General features: G+C 48.1%; 1 protein-coding gene across 2 annotated transcripts in view; it reads left to right on the top strand.

Annotated features, from left to right (window-relative positions):
• RNF8 (ring finger protein 8) overlaps positions 1–22,879 on the top strand; it is an 81,511-nt gene extending 58,632 nt beyond the window's left edge. The window contains exons 5-8 of one of the 2 annotated variants that reach the window (XM_063918872.1): positions 2,715–2,774; positions 8,656–8,751; positions 9,008–9,212; positions 22,571–22,879. In XM_063918872.1, coding sequence (XP_063774942.1) covers positions 2,715–2,774; positions 8,656–8,751; positions 9,008–9,212; positions 22,571–22,776 — 567 coding nt within the window. In that variant the 3' untranslated portion in view covers positions 22,777–22,879. Of the gene's footprint in view, positions 1–2,714; positions 2,775–8,655; positions 8,752–9,007; positions 9,220–22,570 lie in introns of both variants that reach the window. The other variant, XM_063918873.1, reaches the window with a different exon arrangement.
• The last annotated feature ends 20 nt before the right edge of the window (positions 22,880–22,899 follow it).

Below are 22,899 nucleotides of genomic sequence, written 5' to 3'. Positions count from 1 at the left end.
GAGGGGAGAGAGGACTGTGCAGTTTCCATACATTAGAGGACACTGAGAAGGGAGAGAGGACTGTGCAGTTTCCATACATTAGAGGACACTGATTTATAGGGGAGAGAGGACTGTGCAGTCTCTGTACATTAGAGGAAGCTGAGAGGGGAGAGAGGACTGTGCAGTCTCTGTACATTAGAGGAAGCTGAGAGGGGAGAGAGGACTGTGCAGTCTCTGTACATTAGAGGACACTGATTTATAGGGAAGAGAGGACTGTGCAGTCTCCGTACATTAGAGGACATGGATATATTTAGGGGAGAGAGGACTGTACATTAGAGGACACAGAGGGGAGAGAGGACTGTGCAGTCTCTACATTAGAGGACACTGATTTATAGGGGAGAGAGGACTGTGCAGTCTCTGTACATTAGAGGAAGCTGAGAGGGGAGAGAGGACTGTGCAGTCTCTGTACATTAGAGGAAGCTGAGAGGGGAGAGAGGACTGTGCAGTCTCTGTACATTAGAGGACACTGATTTATAGGGAAGAGAGGACTGTGCAGTCTCCGTACATTAGAGGACATGGATATATTTAGGGGATAGAGGACTGTACATTAGAGGAAGCTGAGAGGGGAGAGAGGACTGTGCAGTCTCTGTACATTAGAGGAAGCTGAGAGGGGAGAGAGAACTGTGCAGTCTCTGTACATTAGAGGAAGCTGAGAGGGGAGAGAGAACTGTGCAGTCTCTGTACATTAGAGGACACTGAGAGGGGAGAAAGGACTGTGCAGTCTCTGTACATTAGAGGAAGCTGAGAGGGGAGAGAGAACTGTGCAGTCTCTGTACATTAGAGGAAGTTGAGAGGGGAGAGACGACTGTGCAGTCTCTGTACATTAGAGGAAGCTGAGAGGGAAGAGAGAACTGTGCAGTCTGTACATTAGAGGAAGTTGAGAGGGGAGAGAGGACTGTGCAGTCTCTGTACATTAGAGGAAGCTGAGAGGGAAGAGAGAACTGTGCAGTCTGTACATTAGAGGAAGCTGAGAGGGAAGAGAGAACTGTGCAGTCTGTACATTAGAGGAAGCTGAGAGGGGAGAGAGGACTGTGCATTCTCTGTACATTAGAGGACATGGATATATTTAGGGGATAGAGGACTGTACATTAGAGGACACAGAGGGGAGAGAGGACTGTGCAGTCTCTGTATATTAGAGGACACTGAGAGGGGAGAGAGGACTGTGCATTCTCCATACATTAAAGGACATTGATTTATAGGGGAGAGAGGACTGTGCAGTCTCTGTACATTAGAGGACATGGATATATTTAGGGGATAGAGGACTGTACATTGGAGAAAATGGATATATTTAGGGAAGAGAGGACTGTACATTGGAGGACATGGAGATATTTAGGGGAAAGAGGACTGTGCAGTCTCTGTATATTAGAGGACATAGATATATTTAGGGGATAGAGGACTGTACATTGGAGGACATGGCGATATTTAGGGGATAGAGGACTGTACATTGGAGGAAATGGAGATATCTAGGGGAGAGAGGACTGTACATTGGTGAACATGGAGATATTTAGGGGAGAGAGGACTGTACATTAGTGAACATGGAGATATTTTGGGGAGAGAGGACTGTACATTGGAGGAAATGGAGATATTTAGGGGATAGAGGACTGTACATTGGAGGACATGGAGATTTTTAGGGGAAAGACGACGTGCAGTCTGTATATTAGATAACATAGATATATTTAGGGGATAGAGGACTGTACATTGGAGGACATGGAGATATTTAGGGGATAGAGGACTGTACATTGGAGGAAATGGAGATATTTAGGGGAGAGAGGACTGTACATTGGTGAACATGGAGATATTTAGGGGAGAGAGGACTGTACATTAGTGAACATGGAGATATTTTGGGGAGAGAGGACTGTACATTGGAGGACATGGAGATATTTAGGGGAGAGAGGACTGTACATTCTCTGTACATTGGAGGACATGGATATATTTAGGGGATAGAGGACTGTACATTGGAGGACAAGGAGATATTTAGGGGATAGTTGACTGTACATTGGAGGAAATGGATATATTTAGGGAAGAGAGGACTGTACATTGGAGGACATGGAGATATTTAGGGGAGAGAGGATTGTGCAGTCTCTGTATATTAGAGGGCATAGATATATTTAGGCGATAGAGGACTGTACATTGGAGGACATGGAGATATTTAGGGGATAGAGGACTGTACATTGGAGGAAATGGAGATATTTAGGGGAGAGAGGACTGTACATTGGTGAACATGGAGATATTTAGGGGAGAGAGGACTGTACATTGGTGAACATGGAGATATTTAGGGGAGAGAGGACTGTACATTGGAGGACATGGATATATTTAGGGGATAGAGGACTGTACATTGGAGGACAAGGAGATATTTAGGGGAGAGGACTGTACATTGGAGGACATGGAGATATTTAGGGGAGAGAGGACTGTACATTGGAGAACATGGAGATATTCAGGGGAGAGAGGACTGTACACTGGAGGACACTGATATATAGGAGAGAGAGGACTGTACACTGGAGGACACTGATATATAGGGGAGAGAGGACTGTACATTGGAGAACATGGAGATATTTAGGGGAGAGAGGACTGTACATTGGAGAACATGGAGATATTCAGGGGAGAGAGGACTGTGCCACTGCCTTAGTGCTGTATTGAGGTGTAAGATAAGTGACAGTGACTTTCTGCTTTCACAGTACTCTTTGCTCATGGATGAGATGATTCAAGCAAAGAATAAAGAACTACAGGAAACACAGGTAGTGTATATTATTTGTGTGTTTATAAATATAATGTTCATATATGCTTTCTGTATTTCTCTGACGTCCTAGTGGATGCTGGGAACTCCGTAAGGACCATGGGGAATAGCGGCTCCGCAGGAGACTGGGCACAAAAGTAAAGCTTTAGGACTACCTGGTGTGCACTGGCTCCTCCCCCTATGACCCTCCTCCAAGCCTCAGTTAGATTTTTGTGCCCGGCCGAGAAGGGTGCACACTAGGGGCTCTCCTGAGCTTCTTAGTGAAAGTTTAGTTTTAGGTTTTTTATTTTCAGTGAGACCTGCTGGCAACAGGCTCACTGCATCGAGGGACTAAGGGGAGAAGAAGCGAACCTGCCTGCTTGCAGCCAGCTTGGGCTTCTTAGGCTACTGGACACCATTAGCTTCAGAGGGACCGAACACAGGCCCAGCCTCGGAGCTCGGTCCCAGAGCCGCGCCGCCGGCCCCCTTACAGAGCCAGAAGCAAGAAGAGGTCTGGAAAAATCGGCGGCAGAAGACATCAGTCTTCAACAAGGTAGCGCACAGCACTGCAGCTGTGCGCCATTGTTACTCAGGCACACTTCACACTTCGGTCACTGAGGGTGCAGGGCGCTAGGGGGGGGGGCGCCCTGAGCAGCAATGTAAGCACCTTGGCTGGCATAAATACACCACATATAACCCCCAGGGCTATATGGATGTATTTTAACCCCTGCCAGAACTCACCAAAAAGCGGGAGAAAAGGCTGCGAGAAGGGGGCGGAGCCTATCTCCTCAGCACACGGGCGCCATTTTCCATCACAGCTCCGCTGGAAGGACGTCTCCCTGACTCTCCCCTGCAGTCCTGCACTACAGAAAAGGGTAAAAAAGAGAGGGGGGCACTAATTTGGCGCAGTTTTAATACTAACAGCAGCTATAAAGGGAAAAGCACATTTTATAGTGGTATTCCTGTCTATATATAGCGCTCTGGTGTGTGCTGGCATACTCTCCCTCTGTCTCCCCAAAGGGCTAGTAGGGTCCTGTCCTCTATCAGAGTATTCCCTGTGTGTGTGCGGTGTGTCGGTACGATTGTGTCGACATGTTTGAGGAGGAAAATGAGATGGAGGCGGAGCAATTGCCTATTATAGAGTTGTCACCCCCTAGGGAGTCGACACCTGAGTGGATGAGCTTATGGAAGGAATTGCGTGACAGTGTCAGCTCTTTACGACAGACAGTTGACGACATGAGACAGCCGGCTACTCAGCTTGTGCCTGTCCAGGGGTCTCAAACGCCATCAGGGGCTTTAAAACGCCCGTTACCTCAAATGGCAGACACAGACACGGATACTGACTCCAGTGTCGATGATGAGGAGACAAACGTGACTTCCACTAGGGCCACACGTTACATGATTGAAGCAATGAAAAATGTATTGCATATCTCTGATAATACAAGTACCACTAAAAAGGGTATTATGTTTGGTGAGAAAAAACTGCCTGTAGTTTTTCCTGTATCCGAGGAATTAAATGAAGTGTGTGATGAGGCGTGGGTTTCCCCCGATAAAAAACTGATAATTCCTAAAAGGTTATTGGCATCGTACCCTTTCCCGCCAGAGGATAGGGCACGTTGGGAAACACCCCCTAGGGTGGATAAAGCGCTCACACGCTTGTCTAAACAGGTAGCACTACCCTCTCCTGATACGGCCGCCCTAAAGGAACCTGCCGATAGAAAGCTGGAGAATATCCTAAAATGTATATACACTCACACGGGTGTTATACTGCGACCAGCAATTGCCTCAGCCTGGATGTGCAGTGCGGGCCTGGCGTGGTCGGATTCCCTGACTGAAAATATTGATACCCTAGATAGGGACAGTATATTACTGACTATAGAGCATTTGAAGGATGCATTTCTATATATGCGTGATGCACAGAGGGATATTTGCCGACTGGCATCAAGAGTTAGCGCGCTGTCCATTTCTGCAAGAAGAGGTTTATGGACGCGGCAGTGGTCAGGTGATGCGGATTCTAAAAGGCACATGGAAGTATTGCCTTATAAGGGGGAGGAGTTATTTGGGGTAGGTCTATCAGACCTGGTAGCCACGGCAACTGCTGGAAAATCCACATTTTTACCCCAGGTAGCTTCTCAACCTAAGAAGACGCCGTATTATCAGGCGCAGTCCTTTCGGCCCCATAAGGGCAAGCGGGCAAAAGGCGCCTCATTTCTGCCCCGTGGCAGAGGGAGAGGAAAAAGGCTGCAACAAACAGCCAGTTCCCAGGAACAAAAGCCCTCTCCCGCCTCCGCAAAGTTCTCAGCATGACGCTGGGGCTTTACAAGCGGACTCAGGCACGGTGGGGGCCCGTCTCAAGAAGTTCAGTGCGCAGTGGGCCCACTCGCAAGTGGACCCCTGGATCCTTCAGGTGGTATCTCAGGGGTACAAATTGGAATTCGAGACGTCTCCCCCTCGCCGTTTTCTAAAGTCTGCTTTACCGACGTCTCCCTCAGACAGGGAGGCAGTATTGGAAGCCATTCACAAGCTATATTCCCAGCAGGTGATAATCAAGGTACCCCTCCTACAACAGGGAAAGGGGTACTATTCCACACTATTTGTGGTACCGAAGCCGGACGGCTCGGTGAGACCAATTTTAAACCTAAAATCCTTGAACACTTACATACAAAGGTTCAAATTCAAGATGGAGTCACTCAGAGCAGTGATTGCAAACCTGGAAGAAGGGGACTATATGGTGTCTCTGGACATCAAAGATGCTTACCTACATGTCCCAATTTACCCTTCTCACCAAGGGTACCTCAGGTTTGTGGTACAGAACTGTCACTATCAGTTTCAGACGCTGCCGTTTGGATTGTCCACGGCACCCCGGGTCTTTACCAAGGTAATGGCCGAAATGATGATACTCCTTCGAAGGAAGGGAGTTTTAGTTATCCCTTACTTGGACGATCTCCTGATAAGGGCAAGATCCAGGGAACAGTTGGAAGTCGGAGTAGCACTGTTGGATTCTCAATATTCCAAAATCGCAGCTGATCCCGACGACACGACTTCTATTCCTAGGGATGATCCTGGACACAGTCCAGAAAAAGGTGTTTCTCCCGGAGGAGAAAGCCAGGGAGTTATCCGAACTAGTCAGAAATCTCCTAAAACCAGGCCAAGTCTCTGTGCATCAATGCACAAGGGTCCTGGGAAAGATGGTGGCTTCTTACGAAGCAATCCCATTCGGCAGATTCCACGCAAGAACCTTCCAGTGGGATCTGCTAGACAAATGGTCCGGGTCGCATCTTCAGATGCATCAGCGGATAATCTTGTCACCAAGGACAAGGGTGTCTCTCCTGTGGTGGTTGCAGAGTGCTCATCTTCTAGAGGGCCGCAGATTCGGCATTCAGGACTGGGTCCTGGTGACCACGGATGCCAGCCTGAGAGGCTGGGGAGCAGTCACACAGGGAAGAAATTTCCAGGGCTTGTGGTCAAGCATGGAAACGTCATTTCACATAAATATCCTGGAGCTAAGGGCCATCTACAATGCTCTAAGCCTAGCAAGACCTCTGCTTCAAGGTCAGCCGGTGCTGATCCAGTCAGACAACATCACGGCAGTCGCCCACGTAAACAGACAGGGCGGCACAAGAAGCAGGAGGGCAATGGCAGAAGTTGCAAGGATTCTTCGCTGGGCGGAAAATCATGTGATAGCACTGTCAGCAGTGTTCATTCCGGGAGTGGACAACTGGGAAGCAGACTTCCTCAGCAGACACGACCTCCACCCGGGAGAGTGGGGACTTCACCCAGAAGTCTTCCACATGATTGTGAACCGTTGGGAAAAACCAAAGGTGGACATGATGGCGTCCCGCCTCAACAAAAAACTAGACAGGTATTGCGCCAGGTCAAGGGACCCTCAGGCAATAGCTGTGGACGCTCTGGTAACACCGTGGGTGTACCAGTCAGTGTATGTGTTCCCTCCTCTGCCTCTCATTCCCAAGGTACTGAGAATCATAAGAAGGAGAGGAGTAAGGACTATACTCGTGGCTCCGGATTGGCCAAGAAGGACTTGGTACCCGGCTCTTCAAGAGATGCTCACAGAGGACCCGTGGCCTCTACCTCTAAGAAAGGACCTGCTCCAGCAGGGACCCTGTCTGTTCCAAGACTTACCGCGGCTGCGTTTGACGGCATGGCGGTTGAACGCCGGATCCTGAAGGAAAAAGGCATTCCGGATGAAGTCATCCCTACCCTGATCAAAGCCAGGAAGGATGTACCCGTACAGCATTATCACCGTATTTGGCGTAAATATGTTGCGTGGTGCGAGGCCAGGAAAGCCCCTACAGAGGAATTTCAACTGGGTCGTTTCCTGCATTTCCTGCAAACAGGACTGTCTATGGGCCTAAAATTAGGGTCCATTAAGGTTCAAATTTCGGCCCTGTCGATTTTCTTCCAGAAAGAACTGGCTTCAGTTCCTGAAGTTCAGACGTTTGTCAAGGGGGTACTGCATATACAGCCTCCTTTTGTGCCTCCAGGGGCACCTTGGGATCTCAATGTGGTTTTGGGGTTCCTAAAATCAAATTGGTTTGAACCACTCACCACTGTGGACTTAAAATATCTCACATGGAAAGTGGTAATGCTGTTGGCCCTGGCTTCAGCCAGGCGTGTCTCAGAATTGGCGGCTTTATCCTATAAAAGCCCTTACCTAATTTTTCATACTGACAGGGCAGAAATGAGGACTCATCCTCAATTTCTCCCTAAGGTGGTTTCAGCGTTTCACTTGAACCAGCCTATTGTGGTACCTGCGGCTACTAGGGACTTGGAGGACTCCAAGTTGCTGGACGTAGTCAGGGCCCTGAAAATATATGTTTCCAGGACGGCTGGAGTCAGAAAATCTGACTCGCTGTTTATCCTGTATGCACCCAACAAGCTGGGTGCTCCTGCTTCTAAGCAGACTATTGCTCGTTGGATTTGTAGTACAATTCAGCTTGCACATTCTGTGGCAGGCCTGCCACAGCCAAAATCTGTAAAAGCCCATTCCACAAGGAAGGTGGGCTCATCTTGGGCGGCTGCCCGAGGGGTCTCGGCTTTACAACTTTGCCGAGCAGCTACTTGGTCAGGGGCAAACACGTTTGCTAAATTCTACAAATTTGATACCCTGGCTGAGGAGTACCTGGAGTTCTCTCATTCGGTGCTGCAGAGTCATCCGCACTCTCCCGCCCGTTTGGGAGCTTTGGTATAATCCCCATGGTCCTTACGGAGTTACCAGCATCCACTAGGACGTCAGAGAAAATAAGAATTGACTTACCGATAATTCTATTTCTCGTAGTCCGTAGTGGATGCTGGGCGCCCATCCCAAGTGCGGATTGTCTGCAATACTTGTACATAGTTATTGTTACAAAAATCGGGTTATTATTGTTGTGAGCCATCTTTTCAGAGGCTCCTCTGTTATCATGCTGTTAACTGGGTTCAGATCACAGGTTGTACGGTGTGATTGGTGTGGCTGGTATGAGTCTTACCCGGGATTCAAAATCCTTCCTTATTGTGTACGCTCGTCCGGGCACAGTATCCTAACTGAGGCTTGGAGGAGGATCATAGGGGGAGGAGCCAGTGCACACCAGGTAGTCCTAAAGCTTTACTTTTGTGCCCAGTCTCCTGCGGAGCCGCTATTCCCCATGGTCCTTACGGAGTTCCCAGCATCCACTACGGACTACGAGAAATAGAATTATCGGTAAGTAAATTCTTATTATGTAGCGATAAAGAGAAATCGGACAGAACTCCTACAGACACCCTGTAAATTATCAGCCAATTTTAATTTGTGTCGCTGTTAGCCGCAGCAATGATAATAGGAAATTATATTCCGTCCTAGAAATCATGTGATGTATATGTGGTCATGTGATCTGCATGTTGTGTGTCTCATGGTCGCATCTTTACAGAAAGTGGAGGCCCAGAGACAGGAGGTCTTCAATCACATGAATGATGTCCTGGATAACGAGCTGCAGTGCATCATCTGCTCGGAACATTTTATAGAGGTGAGGAACCTGACTAGAGCGCGGGAGTCCGCTCAGGATAGGGGGGTGAGAACTGTGACCTGCAAGAAATCATTAATTGTTGGAGAAACAAATAGCTGGTGCTGGACTGGTCATGTCAGTGACAGAAATATTTAATGTGGTCGATCACTGTGATTATCTTAGTAAAGGTCCAGGATGATGCAGTGGTTTTATATTTTAGAACATTGTTTAAATAATGCTTTCATTGCTTTTCTCTGTCCCAATTAACCTTTCCCAGGCTGTCACCCTGAACTGCGCTCACAGCTTCTGCTCCTTCTGCATCCAGTCGTGGCGGAAGAGGAAGGACGAGTGTCCCATCTGCCGGCAGGAAATTAAGTCTCAGACGCGCTCCCTCGTCCTGGATAACTGCATCGACCGCATGGTGGACAAGCTGAGCCCAGAAATGAAGGACCGAAGGATGGCCCTGATACTAGAGCGTAAAGGTGAGAGGTGGGTGACCACTCCTGTAGACTCCTTTTCATTAGCACTCGGCGTAGGACCATTGTGTGCTCAGTAAGCCTCAGATCTGCCTGGACCCCGGGCCAAACTGCACTGTAGGGGCAGGCACTTCAGACACACCCTCCCCATCTCCTACCCGGAGTGCGCCAAACAGTAAGTGAGATGAAGGGGGAGAGGGTGGTCTTCTGCTTACCTCCTGGGGTAGAGGGGCATTTAGTTCATCCTGGCTGCCCTGTCTACAATGCACTGGTTCGGGGCTCAGACCATTCTTTATAAAAATGATTCCATCCATGAGACACAGAAATCAAACTTGAGAATTCAGTATAGATAATAATTGCTATGCTTGTTTATCAGAGACTCCCTGTTTTAGGGACATTGTACGTTAGACCATACCGCTGTAATTTGCCTAAACCTTTTCTGATGCAATGTCAGCAATTAATGCCAACTTACTGCATGTACTATAAATCAAAATACAACAGGTAGAATATCACTACTGCGCAAAAGGCTGCTGATGTGTTGATGGAAGGAGTATCGTCCACACTCCAAACAAACAAAATATTCAAGACACAATACTACCACACAAGAGCGCACACAATACTTATAGATGAATTGAGCGGGGGAGGGTTTAAGTCTTTCACAGAATATCTCAGGAACTTCTGTTGTAGCTCATCGGTGTTCCTTAATACCTCAAAAATAAAACATACACAGAAAATAGTGTGATACTGTAAAACGTACTGGGTTTTTGCCGTACATGATTATAATAAAATACGTATATCATATACGGCAAAAACCCAGGACGTTTTACAGTATCACACTTTCTCTTACGTCCTAGAGGATGCTGGGGACTCCAAAAGGACCATGGGGTTATAGACGGGATCCGCAGGAGCTTGGGCACACTAAAAAGACTTTGACTGGGTGTGAACTGGCTCCTCCCTCTATGCCCCTCCCCAGGACCTCAGTTAGACTCTGTGCCCAGGAGTGACTGGACACTCACTAGGGGAGCTCTACAGAGTTTCTCTAGAAAGGCTTTTGTTAGGTTTTTTTATTTTCAGGGAGACCTGCTGGCTACAGCCACCCTGCATCGTGGGACTGAGGGGAGAGAAGTCAGACCTACTTCTTCTTAGTTAAGGGCTCTGCTTCCTAGGCCACTGGACACCATTAGCTCCAGAGGGTTCGATCACTTGGTGCGCCTAGCTGCTTGTTCCCGGAGCCGCACCGTCGCCCCCCTCACAGAAGCCAGAAGAAAGAAGCCGGGTGAGTATGAGAAGAACAGAAGACTTCAGTGACGGCAGAAGACTTCAGTAACGGTACAGCGCAGCGGTAGCGCTGCGCTCCATGCTCCCACACACATCACCAACGGCACTCACAGGGTGCAGGGCGCTGGGGGGGAGCGCCCTGGGCAGCAAGTTACTGGGGTCAAAATAAGCTGGCAAAAAGGCAGAGTCGGTGCCCGGGCATCGTATTTAACCCCCCGCCAGCATAAAGATTTGAAATTTTTAGCGGGACTGAAGCGCGCCGGGAAGGGGTGGGGCTTAGCCGCACAGCTCACCAGCACCATTTTCTTCTCTCCACAGCCGCTGCAGAGACGCTGGCCCGGACCTCCAAGCTCCTCATAAGTAAAAGGGAGCAAAACGGGGGGGCGCAGACAAATTGGTGCTTTCTTATTGTTAACAGCGCTACTATCATATATTATAGTTGTGTGGTATATGGGCGCTGGGGTGTGAGCTGGCATACTCCCTCTGTGTTTCTCTCTCCAGGCTTCCCTGTAGGCTGTCCCCTTTATTTGGCCAGTGTGAGTGTGGGGGTGTCGGTACTACGTGTCTGCATGTCTGAGGCGGAGTGTTCCTCCCCGGAGGAGGTTACTGGAGACGCAGAAAAGGAGCTGGAAATGGCTCTGTCGGCACAGCCGACTGCTGATTGGGTTACTATGTTTAGTACACTTAATGCTAACGTGGCATTATGGTCTAAGGCTGGATAAATCTGATTCTCAGACACAAGCATGGAGAAAATCCATGGAGGATGCTTTGGCTCAGGTACAGACCCCTTCAGGGTCACAAAAGCATTCATTTATCCAGATGGTAGATACAGATACCGACACGGACTCTGATTCCGATGTCAATTTTAATGAGGCTACTTTGCACCCAAGGGTTGTTAAGAGTATTCAGTACATGATTCTGGCTATTAAAGATGTTTTACATATATCTGACGAACCTGCTGTTCAGGACACAAGGATTTGCCTTCTCTCATGAAATGAATGCTCTTTGTGAAAAAAGCTTGGGAGTCGCCGGACAAGAGGTGGCAGATTCCCAAGAGAATTTTTATGGCGTATCCTTTCCCCTCTGATGACAGGGAAAAATCGGAGTCGTCTCCAAATGTCGACAAGGCTCTATCCCGTTTCTCCAAGATGGTGGCGCTTCCGTCCCCTGACACGGCTGCTCTCAAGGATCCGGCGGATCGCAAGCTGGAGACGTCTCTGAAGTCCATTTTCGTTAATACTGGTGCATTGCTCAGACCTGCCGTGGCGTCGGCATGGGTGAGTAGTGCTATTGCTAAGTGGGCTGATAATTTGGCATCTGACATGGATACCCTGGATAGGGATAACATTCTTTTGACTCTTGGTTGTATCAAGGACGCTGCAGATTACCTAAAGGATGCGGCGAGGGATGTTGGCCTCTTGATCCATGGCGGTCTTGGCCAGGAGGGCGCTGTGGATCCATCAATGGAATGCTGATGCCGACTCCAAGAAAAATATGGAAGCTCTCCCCTTCAAAGGTAGTGTCTTGTTTGGTGACGGCCTTGCTGACCTGGTGTCTACCGCTACTGCGGGTAAGTCATCTTTTCTTCCTTATGTTCCCACTCAACAGAAAAAGGTGCCCCATCAGCAGATGCAGTCCTTTCGGCCTAATAAATATAAAAGAGGTAAGGGCTCGTCCTTCTCGCTTCAAAGGGTAGAGGAAGGGGAAAGAAGTCGCCTGCAGTGTCAGGCACCCTGGACCAAAAGTACTCCCCCTCCTCTACCAAGTCCACCGCATGACGCTGGGGCTCCCCTACGGGAGTCCGTGCCGGTGGGGGGCCGTCTCCGAATCTTCAGTCAGGTCTGGTTTCAAACAGCCCTGGATCCTTGGGTCTTAGACATAGTGTCCCAAGGGTACAAACTGGAGTTTCAGGAGATGCCCAACCCCCCCCCCCCCCCCCGATACAAAAAGTTGTGTCAATACAAAAGTTGTGTCAACAGAGGGTCATTGTACCCGTTCCCCCGTCCCAAGGGGGGGAAGGGTTCTATTCGAGCCTTTTTGTCGTACTGAAGCCGGACGGTTCGGTCAGACCGATTCTGAACCTAAAATCCCTAAATCCATACTTGAAAACTTTCAAGTTCAAGATGGAATCTCTTCGAGCTGTGATCTCCAGCCTAGAAGGGGGGGATTTTATGGCGTCAGTCGACATTAAGGATGCCTACTTACACGTCCCGATATATCCTCCGCATCAAGCCTTCCTGAGATTTGCGGTGCAGGATTGTCATTACCAATTTCAGACGTTGCCGTTTGGGCTTTCCACGGCCCAGAGGGTTTTCACCAAGATTATGGCAGAAATGATGGTACTCCTTCGCAAGTGAGGGGTCACAATTATCCTGTACTTGGACGATCTTCTGATAAAGGCGAGGTCAAAGGAACAATTGCTAAAGAATGTGGAACTCTACCTGTCTGTTCTGCGACATAACGGTTGGATTCTAAATTTGCCAAATTCTCAGTTGATCCCGTCCACTCGGCTGCCCTTCCTGGGCATCATCTTAGACACGGAGCTACAAAGAGTGTTTCTTCCGGAGGACAAAGCTATGGAAATCCAGACCATGGTCAGGGAGCTTCTGAGGCCGACAAGTGTGTCGATTCATTAATGCACTCGGGTGCTAGGGAAGATGGTTGCGGCTTACAAAGCCATTCCGTTTGGCAGGTTTCATGCCCGGGTGTTTCAGTGGGATCTGCTGAACAAATGGTTCGGGTCTCACCTGCATATGCACCGGAAAATAAGTCATTCTCCCAGGGCCAGGATTTCTCTCCTGTGGTGGCTGCAAGGTTCTCACCTTCTAGAGGGGCGCCGATTCGGAATCCAAAACTGGGTCCTGCTGAGCACAGATGCAAGTCTCCGAGGCTGGGGCGCAGTCACACAAGGAGGAAGTTTCCAGGGAAAGTGGTCAAGCCAGGAATCTTGTCTCCACATAAATGTTCTCGAGTTAAGAGCCATTTACAACGGCCTACTGCAAGCGAAGAACCTTCTTCAGGGTCTCCCTGTTCTGATCCAGTCAGACAACATAACAGCGGTGGCGTACGTAAACCGCCAAGGCGGAACAAGAAGCAGGGCAGCAATGGCGGAGGCCACAAGAATCCTTTGCTGAGCGGAACAGCACGTGAGCACTCTGTCAGCAGTCTTCCTCCCGGGCGTGGACAACTGGGAAGCAGACTTCCTCAGCAGACACGATCTCCATCCGGGAGAGTGGGCTCTTCATCAAGAGGTATTTGCAGAAGTGACAAGGCGTTGGGGAATTCCTCTGATAGACATGATGGCGTCTCGCCTCAACAAGAAGCTTCCGAGGTATTGTTCCAGGTCAAGGGACCCCCAAGCCAGTGCATTGGACGCCCTGGTAACTCCGTGGGTGTTTCAGTCGGTGTATGTGTTCCCTCCGCTTCCTCTCATTCCAAAGGTGCTGAGGATCGTAAGACGAACGAGGGTTCAGGCAATACTCGTCGTTCCAGATTGGCCACGGAGGGCCTGGTATCCGGATCTTCAGGAATTGCTTGTAAAAGATCCTTGGCCGCTTCCTCTAAGAGAGGACCTGTTACTGCAGGGGCCCTGCGTGTTTCTGGACTTACCGCGGCTGCGTTTGGCGGCGTGGAAGTTGAGCGCCAAATCCTAGCTTGGAAAGATATTCCCGGGGAGGTCATCCCCACTCTCCTTAAAGCTAGGAAGGAGGTTACGGCAAAACATCACCGTATTTGGAGAAAGTATGTGTCGTGGTGTGAAACCGAAGCAGCTCCTGCGGAGGAGTTTCACTTGGGTCGTTTCCTCCATTTTTTGCAGGCAGTCGTGGATGCGGGCCTGAAATTGGGTTCCATCAAAGTGCAGATTTCGGCTTTATCTATTTTCTTTCAAAAAGAATTGGCCGTCCTTCCTGAGGTTCAGACTTTCATGAAGGGAGTGCTGCATATCCATCCTCCATTTGTGCCACCCGTGGCGCCGTGGGATCTTGAAGTTGTGTTGCAGTTTCTTATGTCTCACTGGTTTGAACCTTTGCGTAAGGTTGAGTTAAAGTTGGAAAGTGGTCATGCTTTTGGCTCTGGCGTCTACCAGACGAGTGTCCGAGTTGGCGGCTTTGTCTCACAAGAGCCCGTATTTGATCTTTCATTCAGATAGAGCGGAATTGAGGACTCGTCAACAATTTCTGCCGAAGGTGGTTTCTTCGTTTCACATAAACCAACCTATTGTGGTACCTGTGGCTACGGATGCTGTGGCGGTCCCAAAATCTCTTGATGTTGTAAGAGCTTTGAAAATTTATGTCGCCAGAACGGCTCTTACTAGGAAGACAGAGGCTCTGTTTGTCCTGTATGTTCCAACAAGATTGGAAATCCTGCTTCTAAGCAGACTATTGCACTCTGGATTTGTAATACGTTTCAGCAAGCTCATTCTTCGGCTGGGTTACCGTTGCCGAAGTCAGTAAAGGCCCATTCTACCAGGAAGGTGGGCTCATCTTGGGCGGCTGCCCGAGGGGTCTCGGCACTTCATCTTTGCCGAGCAGCTACGTGGTCGGGTTCAAACACTTTTGCTAAGTTCTACAAGTTTGTTACCCTGGCTGATGAGGACCTCATGTTTGCTCAATCGGTGCTGCAGAGTCGTCCGCACTCTCACGCCCGCTCTGGAGCTTTGGTATAGACCCCATGGTTCTTTTGGAGTCCCCAGCATCCTCTAGGACGTAAGAGAAAATAGGATTTGAATACCTACCGGTAAATCCTTTTCTCCTAGTCCGTAGAGGATGCTGGGCGCCCGTCCCAAGTGCGGACTGTTCTTTGCAGTTGTATTGATACTGGTTGTTTTTGGTTACACATGGGTTGTGTATTAGTTGCTTCAGCTTGTTGCTGTTGTTAGTTCATACTGTTATCTGGTTTCCTGCTACTCCGGTTGTACGGTATGTTTGTGGTGTGGGCTGGTATGTTTCTCGCCTGTAGTTTAACAAAAATCCTTTCCTCGAAATGTCCGTCTCTCCTGGGCACAGTTCCTATAACTGAGGTCTGGAGGAGGGGCATAGAGGGAGGAGCCAGTTCACACCCAGTCAAAGGGGTATATGCAATTGCGGTCGAATTCCCGAAATTGTCGAAAAACTGGACTTTTTCGCCCCAAAAAAAAATTCGACAATGCAATTCAGTACTTTCCGTCAAAAAAACGGACTTTCAAAATTCGACTTTTTGAAATTCGACATTTGTCAAATTCGACTTTTCTGCATGGTACAAATGCGACAATTCGACAAAAGTATATTCAATTGAAGTTTGGAAATTCGACAACAGTGCTTTTAGACAGTAAATTCGTCATTTTCAATCCGCCACACTTTGGTGGGTGAATCTAATAAAAAAAATTAAAAACATGTTTTTTTTGGTGTTTTTTTTTTATTGGTAATAGCATATCTATTTATATTAGAAGGGATTAGGTACTTGGTTTGTCTTTTTGGGAGGCACAAGTATTATTTATATATTTTTAAAAATATATTTTTATTTTTTTTAGATGGAATGGTAAAATCCCGGTAAAAAATGGCGTGGGGTCCCCCCTCCAAAGCATAACCAGCCTCGGGCTCTTCGAGCCGGTCCTGGTTCTAAAAATCCGGGGGGGAAATGGACAGGGGATCCCCCGTATTTTTAAAACCAGCAGCGGGCTCTGCGCCTGGTGCAAAAAATACGGGGGACAAAAAGAGTAGGGGTCCCCCGTATTTTTTACCCCAGCATCGGGCTCCACTAGCTGGACAGATAATGCCACAGCCGGGGGGGTCACTTTTATACAGCGCCCTGCGGCCGTGGCATTAAATATCCAACTAGTCACTCCTGGCCGGGATACCCTGGGGGAGTGGGGACCCCTTCAATCAAGGGGTCCCCCCCCCAGCCACCCAAGGGCCAGGGGTGAAGCCCGAGGCTGTCCCCCCCATCCAAGGGCTGCGGATGGGGGGCTGATAGCCTTGAGAAAATGACAAGAATATTGTTTTTTCCTGTAGTACTACAAGTCCCCGCAAGCTGGTACTTGGAGAACCACAAGTACCAGCATGCGGGAGAAAAACGGGCCCGCTGTTACCTGTAGTACTACTGGAAAAAAATACCCAAATATAAACAGGAGACACACACCTTGAGAGTAAAACTTTATTTCACACCTGCCGACACACACATACTTACCTATGTTGACCCGCCGACTGCCACGTCTCCTGATCCGACGATCCGGGGTACCTGTGAATAAATTATACTCACCTCAATCCAGTGTCCAGGTATAAATCCTCGTACTTGGCAAAACAAATAAACGAACACCCGGACCAGCGGACTGAAAGGGGTCCCATGTTTTCACATGGGACCCCTTTCCCCGAATGCAGAGACCCCTCACGTGACTGCTGTCACAGAAAGGTCTCTTAAGCCAATCAGCGAGCGCAACGTCCTGGCACTCTGCTGATTGGCTGCACGTCTGAGCTGTCAGACAGCGCATCGCAAAGCCTCTCCATTATACTCAATGGTGGGAACTTTGCGTCAGCGGTGAGGTCACCCGCGGTCAGCGGCTGACCGCGGGTAACCCCACCGCTGACGGCAAAGTTCCCACCATTGAAAGTAATGGAGGGAGCTGTGCGATGCGCTGTCTGCGGTCACACGCGCATACAGCCAATCAGGTGAGTGCAACGAAGTAGCGCTTCCTGGTTGGCTGAAGGGACCTCTGTGACAGGAGTCACGTGGGGTCCCGGCATTCGGGGAAAGGGGTCCCATGTGAAAACATGGGACCCCTTTCAGTCCGCTGGTCCGGGTGTTCGTTTATTTGTTTTGCCAAGTACGAGGATTTATATCTGGACACTGGATTGAGGTGAGTATAATTTTATTCACAGGTACCCCGGATCGTCGGATCAGGAGACGTGGCAGTCGGCGGGTCAACATAGGTAAGTATGTGTGTGTCGGCAGATGTGAAATAAAGTTTTACTCTCAAGGTGTGTGTCTCCTGTTTTTATTTGGGTATTTTTTCCCCAGTAGTACTACAGGTACCAGTGGGCCCGTTTTTCTCCCGCATGCTGGTACTTGTGGTTCTCCAAGTACCAGCTTGCGGGGGAGGCTTGCTGGGACTTGTAGTACTACAGGAAAAAAACAATATTCTTGTCATTTTCTCAAGGCTATCAGCCCCCCTTCCGCATCCCTTGGATGGGGGGGGGGGCAGCCTCGGGCTTCACCCCTGGCCCTTGGGTGGCTGGGGGGGGACCCCTTGATTGAAGGGGTCCCCACTCCCCCAGGGTACCCCGGCCAGGGGTGACTAGTTGGATATTTAATGCCATGGCCGCAGGGCGCTGTATAAAAGTGACCCCCGGCTGTGGCATTATCTGTCCAGCTAGTGGAGCCCGATGCTGGTGTAAAAAATACGGGGGACCCCTACTCTTTTTGTCCCCCGTATTTTTTGCACCAGCACCAGGCGCAGAGCCCGGTGCTGGTTTTAAAAATACGGGGGATCCCCTGTCCATTTTCCCCCCGGATTTTTAGAACCAGGACCGGCTCGAAGAGCCCGAGGCTGGTTATGCTTTGGAGGGGGGACCCCACGCCATTTTTTTCGTGTTTTTGCCCGTTTTTTAAAAATCAGAACAAAATCCGTCAAATCGGCCGTTTTTCGTCAGCGGGACTGTCGAATCCGTTTTTTATTGAATATGGTCCATTTCGGCACCCACTTGCAGAAATTAGATGGTCGAATTGTGTCGAATTAAAAAACGGCCGAAAAATTGCCGCGATTCGCTGCTAATTGCATATACCCCAAAGTCTTTTTAGTGTGCCCAAGCTCCTGCGGATCCCGTCTATACCCCATGGTCCTTTTGGAGTCCCCAGCATCCTCTACGGACTAGGAGAAAAGGATTTACCGGTAGGTATTAAAATCCTATTATTTTCTGTATATGTTTTATTTTTGAGGTATCAAGGAACACCGATGAGCTACAACAGAAGTTCCTGAGATATTCTGTGAAGGATTTAAATCCTCCCCCCCTCGATTCATCTATAAGTATTGTGTGCGCTCTTGTGTGGTGGTATTGTGTCTTGAATATTACTGCATGTACTGCCCCCCACTCACCTCTCAGGCCACATTCCCTTTCACCACATTGTGCAGTTTGTTCATGTGAGTCATACTGTAACAAGAGCTGCAGAAATTTACTGTGACTACTAAACGGATATTTATAATAATCTCCGTATATACTGTAGTTGTCAGAAGTGTGTTAGTGCAGGGAAGGGAGTGGGTAAGGTCACTTGTAGACATTAAATCTCTGTTTTGATTGAATGTTTATCCATATTTCATGTTCTCCCCCCATCTTTCTCTCCAGACAGTTTCCGCCGTTCCGCCTCTGGAAATGCTCTCTAATCTCTGTGCCACCAGTCACTGTAACTCTCTTCCAGAGCAGTGTAATTACATTGCTTGATGCTGGCAGAAAAAAAATATGCTTCATTGCATCATTCAGTGATACCACGATTATAAAATTGCTAATTAGCTGCTGTAGTATCAGATATATATATATATATATATATTTTACTTTTATTTTATTTTTTTTATCACCACATTATTACTATATTAACGGTGCTCTGGCATCTAATCAGTATAACAAAGGCTTTCACACTATGGAACTCGAAGCCTGAGATTAAAGCAATTACTGCATCACCATTCCTAGGAGTTGATCCTGTGATAGTTGCTGGATCTGCGGCCACGGCGGCGGTAAATGATCTCTGAGCTCCACACTTTTAAATAGTCAACCCACCCCCATGCACACTTAGGGGGGTATCCAGTTAACTGTGAAGAGACATCAGGGTTGTTTTCATGGATTCGGTTTCGCCTGCCTAAGGCAGGTGAAACAAAATCCCAGATAAGACGAGGTTCCTGGCGGCTTATCAGGGCTAACTGGATAACCCTCGGCAAGACAACTACCCGTGGTAATGTACCACGAGTAATTGGATACCCCCTTAGTGTACTCTGTATTACCACCTTGTGCTCTACTATTGAGAAACTTCAATCTGATTATTTGTAGATAGAAATATCCAGCTTACATGAGAAGAGCACTTAATAATATCTGAATCTGCATATTCATTCTCATTCAACAAAGCTTTTTTATTATTACCAACACTTACAAATACAGAACAGGCAAAATAAACACCTTTCAGTAACACATACTTTTGGGGACAGATACAATTAGCCAGTGGTTCAGTCACACAGCCTTTCTCCCGTGTAAAGGGCCCGGAGCTGACCCACAAGGCAACCGCTGTCACGTACTTCTGTTCTAACCCTCCGGGGGTGCAAGCAGAAATGAGTATTATCTGCTGCTCATGGGCTGATTATATAATGGTTTATGTAATAGCCTGCCAGCTGCACGCTCTGCGAAAATTCCAGCGAGTCTTCCCTTATTTTTAAATCGCCAATCACGTAAAAGGCAAAACCATGTTGTTTTTATTCTTGAAAAAAGAGCGAGCAGGACGCAGGTGATTTCATAAGCCCCCCTAGCTCTGCCCACTTTACCTAATAGAACAGACGGTGCAACTAAATCGACGGCTAGTTGAATCTGCCCCTTGGGGGTGAAACTAATCCCAGCAAGGCTTACTTTTGAGCTTACTCTACCCCCTCGCATGAAAGCGCCACCTCTTTTGAATGCCAGTAAGCGGGACACTTGAAGATAAGTAAATAGGTGAAAGGGAGTTATCTAAAGCAGATTAAAGTTCATTCAGAATTATTGGCACCTAATATGTCTCTGCGATGCAGTCAATATACCGACAATCAAAATCCCGACAGCAATTGACCGACTGTCAAAATACCGACATTTAAAATACAGACAAGGTCAAAATACCGACGCGTAAAATGTCGACAGGTCAGAATGCCGACATGATTTTTTTTTCATTGAAACTGACTTGTTCATACTTCACCATCCATCCCAGTGGACCTGGAGGGGGAATATAATAGTGTGCCGAGCGCAGCGGTACACTTACATGGTGTCCATGTCGACCTATGTCGACATACACACCAAAAACCAATGAAAAACTCACGTCGGCATTTTGTCCATGTCGGGATTTTGACCGTCGGTCAATTGCTATCGGGATGTCGACCGTTGGGATTTTGATTGTAGGTATTTCATACCGATCCCATGTCTCCTGCACACCGAATATAGTTACAGACACGTGTGCACAGGGTATCGCCACCAATCTATCTACCTCTGTTTTTCATTTTCTAATTGTATAAAGGATGTGTAAGTATTGGCTCATGGGCCCTCATTCCGAGTTGTTCGCTCGCAAGCTGCTTTTAGCAGCTTTGCACACGCTAAGCCGCCGCCTACTGGGAGTGAATCTTAGCTTATCAAAATTGCGAACGAAAGATTAGCAATATAGCGAATAGACACTTCTTAGCAGTTTCTGAGTAGCTCCACACTTACTCTGCCACTGCGATCAGTTCAGTGCTTGTCGTTCCTGGTTTGACGTCACAAACACACCCAGCGTTCGCCCAGACACTCCTCCGTTTCTCCAGCCACTCCCGCGTTTTTCCCAGAAACGGTAGCGTTTTTTCGCACACACCCATAAAACGGCCTGTTTCCGCCCAGAAACACCCACTTCCTGTCAATCACATTACGATCACCAGAACGAAGAAAAAACCTTGTAATGCCGTGAGTAAAATACCTAACTGCATAGCAAATTTACTTGGCGCAGTCGCACTGCGGGCATTGCGCATGCGCATTAGCGACTAATCGCTCCGTTGCGAGAAAAAAATACCAAGCGAACAACTCGGAATGACCCCCATGGTCACTGAGTGATAGTAGCTTTTTCTTCTTCCACCACTAGAGGCTGCTGTCTCCCTGCATCACCACATTGCTAGTTCCTAGTACAGAACAACCTGTTTGGCTGCATTCTCATGGTTCTTGGCTCAGGTCCCCAATGTGTGTAGATGACAGCTGCTGTGTGTAGATCTTCGTGCTGTGAAGCAATAGGAAACTCTGCGGTTGAGCCCAGCACAAAGAGTGATTTGTTTCCTGTTAACATGGACCAGAAAACGTGCAGATAATAAATACACTTATCTGTACACCTATAAAACATCTTATTAGTAGAAAACATCCAGGGAATATCTCTGAGGTGTTTAATATTGGGCAACAGAAGATATGCAATGTAATTGCACATACAATGAGCAGAAAGCCTAAAAATAAACATTTCAGTTGTTCCAACACAATTTCATTTGAACCTCTTTCTGCATGAGAGTCACTGATAGATATTGGTATGAGAACCTGTCCACACGTTGGCTTCTATTTACAATGCTTAGCTGGCCTGCTGGTTGTCCGGGCAGCTTCTGCACCCAGTATTATACTCCCCGGACAGAGGATACATAACACAGAGCACGGTGACATGGTCTAGGTCTCCCCTGTATGGGGGCACTGCATAGTCACTTATTATTGGGATCCAATGCTAACCGGCATTGTCGGCTATTGTAGTGCAGGGAGGCGTCACACACTGAGGTCATCCACAGTTACATTCCGACGACATAACAGTATCCAGACAGGCTGCAGAACTCTTATCACCCTGTGTAACGTTCTAGCTCCCGTTCCTAAATGCCACCAAGCAGTTCACATATTCAGCACATCCTTTGGGGGGATTTCAGTTGAGGTTGGGAAATTTGAAAAACCCTGCGGCTCTGGGTGTTTTCCTGCAGCCGCAGGGTTTTTCCTATTCAATTGCAGTAGAGAAAATGATATGCACTTCCTGATGCAAGTCTGATTTTCCCTAAATTGGTTATTTTTAGGAAAAATCACCGGGACTTGCAGTGGCACCCCCTTTCCCCGGTAATATAAAATTGGGTGCAAGGTACGCAGGTTTTTTTTTTTTTTTTACCTCGCTAAACCTTGTGCCCAATTGAATTCCTCTCTTTATCTTGCACTGGCACAAATCCATTTTATTGGGTCAGTAGTTATTACCTGTCCCCTGATTGTCTCCAGGTTTGAATGTACATGTCTGACCCAGGTCCTGATGTTTTGATAGTTCTATGCATTGTGTGTTTACCTGGGATTCGCCTAATGCCCACTGACCTATATTGTCCCAATACGATGTAAGTGACACGGTCTCATTCTTCCCATTAGATCTGGCAGAGGAAGTAATCCCCATCCTGACCGACAGTGACAGCAGCTCTCTCCCCTCCGACACATCTCTGCTTTCCAGCAGCGGGGACAGCGACGGGCTGGGCAGTGACACGGAGCTTGATGAAATCTCTTACGGCGAAGATCAGCTGGACATGGATTCTGAGGATGACGAAGACGATGATTACGATCTTTTACTTATCATGTAGTTCATCTCTCCTTGCTAGCGTTACAGACTTGGTTCTTCCTCGGGAATGAAAGAGGTCAAAGTGCAGCTGAATAAAACCCTAGCGGCTGTTCGCAGAACCTAAATGAGTGACATTATTTGTACT

Source organism: Pseudophryne corroboree, chromosome 4 (assembly GCF_028390025.1).
Source record: "Pseudophryne corroboree isolate aPseCor3 chromosome 4, aPseCor3.hap2, whole genome shotgun sequence".
In the NCBI taxonomy this organism is placed as follows: domain Eukaryota; kingdom Metazoa; phylum Chordata; class Amphibia; order Anura; family Myobatrachidae; genus Pseudophryne; species Pseudophryne corroboree.
This window is presented reverse-complemented; position numbering and strand designations above follow the sequence as displayed.